Below are 12,326 nucleotides of genomic sequence, written 5' to 3' on the forward strand. Positions count from 1 at the left end.
TGGTGCTTGAGGCCAGGTGTGGTGGCTCACGCTTGTAATCCCAGCAATTTGGGAGGCCGAGGTGGGCGGATCACAAGGTCAGAAGATCGAGACCATCCTGGCTAATATGGTGAAACCCTGTCTCTACTAAAAATACAAAAAATTAGCCGGGCATGGTGGCGGGCACCTGTAGTCCCAGCTACTCGGGAGGCTGAGGCAGGAGAATGGTGCTTGAGTTAGATTGCACTGGGTTAGGATCTCACTTCTGGCATTTGCTGGCTCAGTGAACATGAGAACAAATTACCATTTCTGATACTTCTTTTGTGGCTCTCACAGGACCCAGATAACTCTAAACTGCATGGAGGAGCTTGAGGATTCTCAAATTAACACTTTATACAGATAATTGTTAATGATACATTAACCAACTATTATTGAGGCTTTTATTATTGAGAACTCAACTATTATCGAGAACTTATAAGCATGTTAGGTACTTTTACATACATACATTATCATTATAATCCTTGTAAAATTTTATCGTTACTGATGACGAAACAGAGATTCAGAGATTGAATGACTTGCCCAAGGATACCTTACTAGTAAGTTTTGAGACAGATTTCAAATCTAGGTCTGTCTGCCCTTCCAAAACCACTATATTGATGGCTTCTCAAATTATTATTTCCTCTCTTAGTCTTCACATCCAAACATGTAACTGCAATGATATGCTTTTGGTGTCTAGGGTTTCTTTTGCTTTATATTCAGAAATCTGAATACAGCAATAAAATGCAGCCAGTTCGTGGGTGGCAGAGATTAGCCATTGCCCAAGCCTATGGAAGCCATGCAGAACATAAGAAATGCTACTTTAAGAATGGATGCATTTTTCAGTGTGCTCGAAATGTGTTGTTCTTAATGAGCACAATGTATTTTGAGAGTCTTACGGATTTGTTCTTCGGTTCACTTTAGAGGTGGGTGAGAGGTGCTTTAAGGAGTCCCTCTGTTTGAAAGTGCTCTGCCCCCCGATCTTTACACAGCTGCCTTCTTATCATCAAGGTCTCAGCTCAAATGTCACTTCTTCAGAGAGGCTTTTCTTGGTTGCTCTACCTAATGTAGCTCCATCAGTTATTCTCTATCCTATTGTCTTGTTTAATTTTCTTTGTACACTTGAAGCTTCATAAAATTATATTAGGTAATTTTTGGTTTAATTGGTTATTTTCCATCCCTCTCTACTAGAATGTAAGCTCTATGGAGGCAGAGACATAGCTACTAGGTAGCTGGCACATAATAGGCACTAAATGACATTTATTGAAGAAATGAATGAATACATGTAAACTATTACTATTACTGTTATCATTAGATTAAAGTAGAGAAGATTCCAATCCCATTGACAATTTTGCAGTCAGTAGGCTGCACAACAAGGGCTAGTTTATTTTGTTTAAGGCTGTGCTCTGCACTGGTCTGACTCTCAAGGCCCTTTTCAGGGCTGCCTGGGCAATGTGCACAAGGCCCTTCTCAACTTGCTAAGTGGCTCTTCTCTGATTATCATAGATAAATTCCATGATCTTTTCAGCATCACGCTGCTGGAGAGCTAGCCTAAAAGGAATAAATTTGCTTTTTGTTTGATGAAAGTAAATGCCAGCTGGTGAAGCATTTGAGAATCAATAGTAAGATGAGAGTCTGGAGTTCAGGGGCCAGGGCACAAGAACCAGACAATATGGCAAGTCAGACCTATCACAGGATCTAAATTTTCAGGAGACTTTACCAGTCAGGGCCAGGCAATACAATGCATCACAGAAGCAGGCAGAGGGTTGAAAAATGAGGAAGACATGGGGCTAAGTAATCTGGCCCCTGCTAGGAGGGCACAGTCAAAACCTGATGATGTCTATTAGATACCAGAAATCAGACAGGCAGGAGGCCAGCAGTAAATAGCACAAGCAGCTAGCACAGCTGCTAGGTAACAGAAGCCAGGGCAGATTGTAGTTCAGAATTTTAAAGAGCAGCTGCAGTGAGTAGGAATGTCATTCTGAGGAACCAGAGTCCCTGGAAGCTGAATGACCTTGAACACAGAATGCATTCAGTAAGTGTTTGTTGATTTCCTGACAGACAATAAGGCCACAAACTAGGGCAAATGTGTAATCAATATGTTGGTAGAGCCTTACTTAATTAGTTGCTTCTCCTGAATAGATGTTACCTTCACCTCTACCCCTACAACAATTAAAATTGTAATGGCTTATGCTTGAGGATAGGGTTTATTGCTAGTTTTTACACTGACAGATACAAACGTTCCCTAAAAGTAAAAGTCTGAGCATTTAATATCTTCCCTCAGCCAGGCATGGTGGCTCATGCCTATAATCCCAGAGCTTTGGGAGGCAATATTGGAAGGATTACTTGAACCCACGAGTTTGAGACCAGCCCAAGCAACATAACAAAGCCCCGTTATCAAAAAAAAAAAAAAAAAAAAAAAAAGCCAGGTATGGTGGCGTGTGCCTGTAGTCTCAGCTACGTGGGAGGCTGAGGTGGGAGGATTGCTTGAGCCCAGGAATTTGAGGCTGCGGTGAGCTATGATCATGCCACTGCACTCCAACCTGGGTGACAGGGCTAGACCCTGTTTCTCTCTACATATGAGTAAATAAATAAATAATAAGCAAACAATGAATGCATGCATGCATAAATAAATAAATCTGCCTTCAACTGTGCTGATATTCTAGTCAGGGAAACCTTATAGATAAAATTGCACAAGAGGGGAAAATGGGGAGGGATAGGAAAGATCATTCCTCCGTTTTGGTGGTTGGTAGTGAGAATGTCCTCAACATGTTTCTCAAAATATTACAGTGTGGTCTGGTCATCAGGAGAAGCTGGCCTGCTGAAAAGCATGCCCAGGTAAAATGAGGGACTGGCATGTGAGGTGGAAAAGAATATTCTGGTGAGACATTTGCTGGAGGTTCTGTGGCTTCTAGACTCAGTTTAATACACAGGGAAAGAGCCACCACTGGTGGTGGTGGGGGTGTACTACTTGGTGCTGGGTCTATAATAAAGTCATCATAGGGATGGAAAGACTTGTTGACAAACCATGGAATCTTAATAACAAAGGACTATCTTTTCAATTTTAAAGAGGGAGTATTTTAGAAAAAAGCAACTAGTCCATTTTTATTTAGCAGAGAGTAAACAAACATATGGAACTTGCTAGCTCAAGAAGAGGCATAGACTGAAGATACAAAGATTCAAGAAAACGATATTAAATGCACAGAAGACAAATCCACAACAGGTGGTTAAGGGAGAACTTGCACATGTTGGGAGCCATCCACAAATAGATCACAAAGCTAGGAGGGGTAAAGTAGAATAGAGATGGGAACTCAGTCCTCTGAACATTTGCCGAAAGTCTCATCTTTGAGATGAGGAATTACCCTTTCAAAAAGTAGAAGGAGTATGGAGAGGATTTACTCCTCTGGACCTAATTCAGACCAACAAAGAAGAACTAGAGGATGAACTAGAAGTTAAAGGCTTGTTGGGAGAAAGAAGGGACATCATCCTATATTTCCCAAGTTGTATGTTGATAGCCTAAATGGAGCAAAAGCTGTAATCCTAACACAGCTGACCCTTTGGTATCACACCCTTACCCATTCCACAGTTCCCTAGACCTGCTATTTCTCATTCCACTATGCCTTTGACAAGCTCCTGTCTCTGGACAGAATACCCTCACCCTGCCCCAACCTCTAGCTTCTAGCTTCTAGCTTCTTTCCTTTCTCCTTTTCTGTCTAATTCTTGTTTGACCTTTGAGGCTCAGTTGAAGCCCCACCTCCTCTAGAAGCCTGCCCCAACTCCTTTCCTACAAGGCTGGGTTAGATGCTCCTCTTTTTTGCTCCCATAGCACCCAAGCCTTGTTTCATAAATGCACAAATCACACTGTAGAGGCAATAGAGGAGAGTGCCTAAGAGAGAACTTTAGACCCCGCCATTTATTAAATAACGTTGGGAAAGTTACATAGCCTCTTTCAACTTCAAGTTTTCCTCATCTCAAAAATGATTCTTGGTAAGATAAATAGTAATTGCTAACATTTATTGTGCTCTTACTATATGCCAAGCATTGTGCTAAGTGCTTTGCATATACAGTTGTCCCTCGATATCTGCAAAGGATTGGTTCCAGGACCTCCTACAGATACCCAAATCCATGGATGCTCAAGTTCCTTATATAAAATGGCATAGTGTTTATGTATAACGTAAGCACATATCCTCCCATATACTTTTTCACTTTGATTGTTTATTTTTATTTATTTATTTATTTATTTTTAGAGAAAAGATCTCACTCTGTCGTCCAGGCTGGAGTGTGGTGGCACAATTATTGCATGCTGCAGTTTTGAACTCCTGGGCTCAAGTGACCCTCCTGCCTCAGTCTCCTGAGTAGGTAGGACTACAGGCATGCACCGCCACACCCAGCTAATTTTTCAAAATGTGGTGGCTCATGCCTGCAATCCCAGAACTTTGGGAGGCCGAGTTGGGCGGATCATGAGGTCAGGAGATCGAGACCATCCTGGCTAACACGGTGAAACCCCATCTCTACTAAAAATACAAAAAATTAGCCAGGCGTGGTGGCGGGCACCTGTAGTCCCAGCTACTCGGGAGGTTGAGGCAGGAGAATGGTGTGAACCCAGGAGGTGGAGCTTGCAGTGAGCCGAGATTGTGCCACTGCACTGCAGCCTGAGTGACAGAGCGAGACTCCATCTCAAACAAAAACAAAAACAAAAGCAAAAACAAAAGAACAATTTTTGGAGAGACAGGCATCTTGCTATACTGCCCACACTGGTCTTGAACTCCTAGCCTCAAGTGATCTTCCTGCTTCAGCATCCCAAAGTGTTGGAATTACAGGCATGAACCACCATGCCTAGCCCATTCCATATGCTTTATATCATCTCTAGATTACTTATGATAGCTAATACAATGTGAATGCCATGTAAGTGGTTGCTATATTGTATTATTTAGAGAATAATGACAAGAAAAAAAGTCTGTACCTATTCAGTACAGATGCAACCATTCATTTTTTAAAAAATATTTTTGATCCATGGATGGTTGAATCCATGAATGCAAAAGACATAGATATGAAGGGCTGACTATATTATATTTGGCTATACATCTATAAAGTAGCGACTATTGTTCTTCTATTTTTCAGATGAGATACTGAGGCACAGAGTGACCACACAGGCAGGAAGTATCAGAGGTAGAGTTTGTACCCAGCTCTTTTGACTCTGAAGCCCACACACATAACTGTATCACCTCGTTTCACACAACTGCGTTGTACTCTAGTTTCCCTATCTGTAAAATGGGTAATAACAACACTGTCTACCTGATAGCATGGTAGTGAGGATTACATGAGTTAATTCATGAAAAGCTGATTTGTAATAGTGCCCGTTCCTAGCACTCAGTAAATATTGATTATTTCATTATTATTATTAAACCTTCCACCTTGTTATTTTACATTCCTTTGTCTTTATAGATTATTATCCATTTGAATATCTAATTGTACATAGTTGCAATCATAGTTTATACAATCTCTGGTGTTTGTTTGTTCTTGAGACACAGTCTCCATGTGATGCCCAGGCTGGAGTGCAATGGCACAATCTCGGCTCACTGCAATCTCCGCCTCCCCGGTTCAAGTGATTCTCCTGCCCCAGCCTCCCAAGTAGCTGGGATTACAGGTGCCCACCACCACACCTGGCTGATTTTTGTATTTTTAGTAGAGACGGGGTTTCCTCATGTTGGCCAGGCTGGCCTCGAACTCCTGACCTCAAGTGATCTGCCTGGTTCAGCCTCCCAAAGTGCTGAGATTACAGGCGTGAGCCACAGCGCCCAACCCAATTTCTGTGATTTTTAAAAAATTACACATTTTGGGTTCAGAAACTTTTTTATGTATATACAGAGTCTTCATGTGTATCATTTTAATAGCTGCCCAATATTCCACCCAGAGAATACCAAGCCTGCCTGACAGTTTTTTCAACGCTTTGGATGGAAATCGATGGCATGCTTCTTAGATCTTCAGATGACACAAGACTAGAGGGAAAGCTAATAAACTGGATGACAGGATAAAGACTCAGAAAGACTTCAACACCTTGGAGCAAGGGGCTGGAACTAATAAGATGAAATATATAGGGATCAATGTAGAGCTTTTCTCTCATGCCAAGTGCCCAAGTACAGGATGAGAGAGGTAGGAGAAAGGCCAAGGGTTTTTGCTGAAAGCAAGCTCAAAGTGGATCAGTAGAGTGACAGAGTTGGCCAGATACTTTAGTCATCCTGGGGGGTAGAGTGGGTAGAAGCAGAAGTAGATTATCTGTAATTAAAGACAAGATTACTCTTAGGCCCATGTATGTTGTTGCAAATGGCTTGCACATAAAACTGGTGAAATCTGAATGAGGCCACTGGATTTTATCAGTGTCGATTTCCTGGTTGTGATAATGTACTATAACTATGCAAGATGTTATGCCTGGGAAAAATGGGTGAAGGATTTACAGATTTCTCTCTCTATTATTTCTTCCAATTACAATGTAACTACAGTTATCTCCAAATAAAAAGCTTAAAAAGATAGGATTGCTTTTGGACGTCATCTTTGTCTTTTCACTCAATTGTTCAGTAGCCATGTTGAGCACCTTTATATCTTAGGCCCCTCTATGGCAGATGCAAAGCTTACTAAGATGGGAGTCTCAGTCTGGTGGGAGAGAGAGGCACAGATGTCTGAAATACAACAGTTTATGTAACATAATGGAGATGTGTTTAGAATGCCATGGGAAACATGCATTCTAGAAGAAGCCTGCAGCTGAGAGTGGGGTTAGAATGGATAAGAAAGGCTTTAGAGCAGGTAGCCCTTTGGCAGCAGTTGGAAAGATGGGTATGAGTTTGCCAGGCTGGCTAGGTGAGGATGGGTGTTCCATTCAGAGGTAATGGCATGTGATGTACAAAGGTCTGAAGGGCTGAGACACTTTCCTATAGTTGGAGAACAGCAAAATGTTGACAAAGGAGGAGAGCAGTAAAAGACTGGAGAGGCAAGAGTCAGATTGCCAAGGCCCTGTGTGTTATGGTAAAGAGGCAAGATGTTATGGAGAAGATTCAGGTATTCTGGCAGGCATGAAGCCAGTGGGGGCCAGGATGCAACAGGTATTTAGAAAGAAACTTCCGCATAGCAAGTGGGAGATTGTTTGGAGAGAAGACCAGATTGGAGGCAGACAGACCAGTCAAGAGTCTGTTGCCACAGTCCTTGGGAAAAATGATTTAGGCCTGAACCAAGACAGTGGGATGAGTGAGTGTGTGTGTGTGTGTGTGTGTGTGTGTGAGAGAGAGAGAGAGAGAGAGAATGAGAGAGAGAGAGAGAGAGAGGTATTCAAGGGATACTTCAGAAGTAGAACTGATAAGGCTGAGTGACACACTTGATGATGTGTTTCATGAGGGAAGGTGTAAGAGTCCCAGATGACTCCTGGGATTCTGGTTAGTGTCATTTAATGAGATGAGGAATTAAAGGGGATATAGGTTGGAAGTAAAGATACGGAGATAAGGAATAAGGAATTTAGTTGTGGACATCCTGTATTTGAGGGGTCTGTGAAACAGCCAGGTGTATTCAGGAGGCATCAGGAGATGAGGGCTGGATCAAGTTAGCTTCTTTTTCTCTCACAAGTCCTTTGTCTTCAGAATGATAATGTCTTTCTAATTGTTTCTTTTGACAGCAGATGAAGGCCACGTACTCCCAGTATGCAATACCAAACTCAGACCCCCAGCAGTACTGTCATGTGGTTGTCAGCAAGGACAATGAGTTTCCCTTAAATTGTATGCCTAAGGAGAAAAGATTGTTTGTTCTTTTTTCTTTCTTTCTTTCTTTTTTTTTTTGGAGATGGAGTTTTGCTCTTGTTACCCAGGCTGGAGTGGAGTGCAATGGTGTGATCTTGGCTCACTGCAACCTCTGCCTCCCAGGTTCAAGCGATTCTCCTGCCTCAGCCTCCCGAGTAGCTGGGATTACAGGCATGTGCCACCAAACCCGGCTAATTTTGTATTTTTAGTAGAAACAAGGTTTCTCCATTGTTGGCCAGGCTGGTCTTGAACTCCCGACCTCAGGTGATCTGCCCGCCTTGGCCTCCCAAAGTGCTGGGATTATAGGTGTGAGTCACCACGACTGGCCTGTTTTTTTCTTTATGTGGAAGAAAAGCAATGGCATCTCTGGAGAATCAGAAGGAAAAGGATAACAATAAGCAGGTACCAAACTTTCCACCAGATACATAAACAAACTATCCCCTTCTCTAAAAGCAGAATCTTTCTAACTCCCTGGCTGAGTAACATGTATTTTAACAGGTATGATAAATGCCTGAGGCCGGGTGCAGTGGCTCAGACCTGTCATCCCAGCACTTTGGGAGGCTGAGACGGGTGGATCACCTGAGGTCAGGAGTTCGAGACCAGCCTGGGCAACATGGCAAAACTCCATCTCTACTAAAAATATAAAAATTAGCCAGGCATGGTGGTGGGCACCTGTAATCCCAGCTACTCAGGAGGCTGAGGCACAAGAATCCCTTGAACCTGGGAGAGAGAGGTTGCAGTGAGCTGGGATCACACCACTGTACTCCAGTCTGGGTGGCAGAGCAAGACTCCATCTCAACAAATGAATGAATGAATGAATGAATGAATGAATGAATCCCTGAGTTGAGGCATTTAAAAGAAAACATAAATATGAGTCAGCCTTCTATGGAGGAAAAAAATCAACTGATAGAGGGAAAGTTGAAGTAACATTACTGCTGATTTGGCCCCACCATGACAATGCTTCTTCACATCTGATACCCCAAGATCTAATTTTGTGTATGACAGGTGCCCATTCTTTTCAATTGTCCCTGCTAGGCAAGTGATAGGAGCAAAATGTCAGTTGGCAACAGGGGTGTTAATAATCATTACAAACTTGCAAGGAGGCATTTCATAAATTTCCTCAGCAGAGTACACATGAAAGCATAATTGGCAGGGACCTGACCTCCTGAAAGGCACCTCTCATTCATGTATTTAATTCTGTTGAACACTTTGATGGGAACAAATGCAGTCTCCTGGTGCTCAGGCCACTACACAATTACTTTTTATGTTGAAAAGGTTGCTGTGAGTTCTGTCTCTAGAGTAATGCAGGAGAGGAAGCCATTCCTAGTCAAGAGGTACTAGCGAGCTAAGCTGCTGTTATACACTCCTGGTTGGCTTAACCAAAATAGCACTATCTCTTTGTCAACTCCTTCTCCTTGCACATTAATCTGGTTTCCACACCCAAGATTTAGCCCTGAGTTTCGGGAAGAGAGACAAGGAGCATGGCCTAGTGCAGGAGGTTTAATCATAGATTCCATTCTCCTGTCTATTAACATGCCACTGAGCTGTGGTTTGTGTGAATCCATTTTAGGAAATGCTGGTAGAGACAAATAACAAGAATCAGCTAGATAGCACTGTTTTGTTTTGTTTATTTTTCTCTATCACTGCAACAGTCCTTTTTTTCTCTGGCCTTTGTTATGGAGCACATTTCTAGAATGTCCAAGTCCACTGAACTGTGTTGGTTTATGGCGTCATAAGGAAAAAATTGTATCTTAGTTTAATGACTAAGAATCTTGTATGACCTTGGGGTCATTGCTATGAATACCAGTGATGAGTTGCACTCTCCCGAAGTAGGGATGGAGATGGAAAAGATGCAGGACACTGAATTCAGGGTCAGCCCAGGACAGCTCCTAACAGCCTGACATGTACTTATTTGTTTTCTCTTGTCTATTTCCCCTAGCATTGATTTATCAGAAAGTAAAAGCCGTTCTGAAGGCTTGAAGGTCCCCCGAAAAGTAGGTCTTGACAGTACTAAGCAAAGGCACAGGAGTTCCATGTGTTCAGAGGCAGTGGACTCATGGACAGAATCATGAGTTATCTCTTGTGTCCTGAGACATTTCCAATTAGTGCTGAGTGACACTTGGCCCACCTGAAACCTTAAATTAATGTAACAGGAGAGTGGATGCTAGTCCTACTTTCAGCCTGTCCCCTCTCGAGATTACACCTACAAATGGGTGTGCATTAAGATATGTTTGCATCCTTCCTTGATTCACAATAGTAAAGTTAGCTTTGATAGCCACTCGTTCAGAGGAATAGCTTTGCTGTTTCATTACCTGGGTGCCACATTTTGAGTGAGGAATTATCTACCTCACTCCAATTAATTCTTTTAAAAATATGTAATGCTACCAACATAGTTCAGAACCAACTCTTTAGATGACTTCCTGGAATCCCATGTATGTGCTTGTTTCTTTCCTACCTCACCTAACTTCACTTCATCTCCTAGTACCCTGTAGTAAGAGAAGAACATTCCTCCACCTCTGACCCTTTGAGTGGATCCACAGTGAGCACTGCCTTCACAGTCAAGTGGCAGTGATGAAGCCGTAGGCTGAAAACAGGACAAAAATGGAGAAGGCGGAAAAAATGGCAAAAAAAAAAAAAAAAAAGGAAAGGGGATTGTCTTACGTGGAGAAGGCATTGTTCTGTTTCTCACATCGGATCCCCTTGCAGTTGTTGGGCTCATCGATAGCTCTGGTTTCATAATAAAAGTAAAGCTGGTTCAGTCCATTGGCAAAAGCTAGTAGTACCAGGCAGTAGATAAAGAGGAATTTGAGGATATCAAGCAGCATGCGTCCCAAAGAGATCTGCAGAGGTCCTAAGTGGGAGTTGGCTGTGAACAGGGATATGAGACGCAACGAACTTAAAATGTTGGATATTGCGAAGAGTGCTTCTGCAATCAGAGTCGGGTGCCACATTTCCCATTCCTCCCTTGGACGAGAACCATTATACTGAAAGAAACAACAAGTGCACAAGATGAGGGGTACAGTGAGCATTTATAAAACTTTCCCTTTTTCCCTTGCTTCTATACCCAAACAAAGCCACCAAAATATGCATCAAGCATTCATTATGCAACAGGCCCCATGCATGACACTATTTGTCTTTCTTGCCCAATTAACATGTGCTGCTAACAACTCTCTTCGTCCCACTCCCATCCACGTATATACCTGGGATGTACACATAGAAGAATAAATTTTAGATCAATCATCTGCAGCAACCACATGTGGCTTATCAACAGACATTTTCTAACTGTGGGTTTACCAGATTGTTGGGGAGTGTCACTGAAACAGAGGCACTAGTATGCCCAAGATAGTGGGGAAAAATCACCCTGCTTCCTAAAGATTTCAAATCAAATGTACTTGCTCAATCCCTCACTGGGCTCTGAGCACCATGGACAACGTGCTGTTACTGAAAGACAAGGGGTAGACGCAGCCTTCTCGGTATTCAGTGTTCATTCTCACTCCCTTGCTGACTGCAGTTTGGGGCTGATGGAGGATCCTTAGGGAGCCATTCACTGGAGCTTTCTGCTGAATTTTTAGCAGGCTATAATGCATTCTACACTACTGCAAATGGCATGTCAACCTTTCAGGTAATGAATTTAGTACTGCCCCACACAGTGGTGTATGGATGTATTTTACAGTTCATTTGACAACCCTGTAAGTTAGAATGTTCCTTTAGCACACATGAAGAACCAGGGGCTTGAAGGAGGGGAAGAACCAGTATTTATTGGGTTGGTGACCCATCCCAGGTTTCCAGCCCCCAGCATATTAGGAGTAGCCTTGTAGAAAGATGACTTCATTGTGAGATCTGAGCTCCAATTTGGGCATTGTCACTTAAAACTGCCTGTGTCTTTTAATTTCACCACAAAATGAGGATAATGCCTCCTACCCACTGCACATGTTTGTGATTCTGTATCCATATGCAAAAGTCTGTGTACTCCATAAGTGGAGATGTTATGGAAATACAAGGAATTACTTATTACCTTCCCAGGACAGAAGTAGATTTTGCCTGGAATTTAATTTGAAGCATATTGCCTTGAGCTCACATTTAAATATCACAATTTCTCAGGACTAAATGTAAACAACTTTCCTGAGAAAATGTTGCATTGGGGGCCAAATTATATTGTTAGCATTTCTAAAATGTGCTTCAGTTCCAACAACTGAGGAAACTGGTGCGGTTAAAATCACTTGTGTATATCCAATATTCTTCTCTGTCAGAGGAGCTTGGAGAAACTGTGCCATATTTGTGCTTCTGCTTCGGATAGACTTTTAGGCGGCCAATCAGTTTTATGTACTCTTGGCCAAATCTTATATTTCTACATTTTTACTCCCCCAACAAACATGCACTGCATTACTGTGAGGGGTAGGAATGGTTATGCCTGTGTTACAAATGGAGGAATTCCAGATAGGCAGAGTGACTTGCTAAAGATCACACAGCAAGTCGGTGGCAGAGCCATCAAGAAGTTATCCACGGGTCTCCAGACACTCAGTCTAGCAC

General features: G+C 42.5%; 1 protein-coding gene across 1 annotated transcript in view; it reads right to left on the bottom strand.

Annotated features, from left to right (window-relative positions):
• Window positions 1-12,326, bottom strand: part of TRPC5 (transient receptor potential cation channel subfamily C member 5) — a 317,096-nt gene that overhangs the window by 63,909 nt on the left and 240,861 nt on the right. Inside the window, exon 5 of the mRNA XM_032756245.2 lies at window positions 10,458-10,780. Coding sequence (XP_032612136.2) covers window positions 10,458-10,780 — 323 coding nt within the window. The remainder of the gene's footprint in view (window positions 1-10,457; window positions 10,781-12,326) is intronic.

Source organism: Hylobates moloch, unplaced genomic scaffold, assembly GCF_009828535.3.
Source record: "Hylobates moloch isolate HMO894 unplaced genomic scaffold, HMol_V3 SCAFFOLD_7, whole genome shotgun sequence".
NCBI lineage: Eukaryota > Metazoa > Chordata > Mammalia > Primates > Hylobatidae > Hylobates > Hylobates moloch.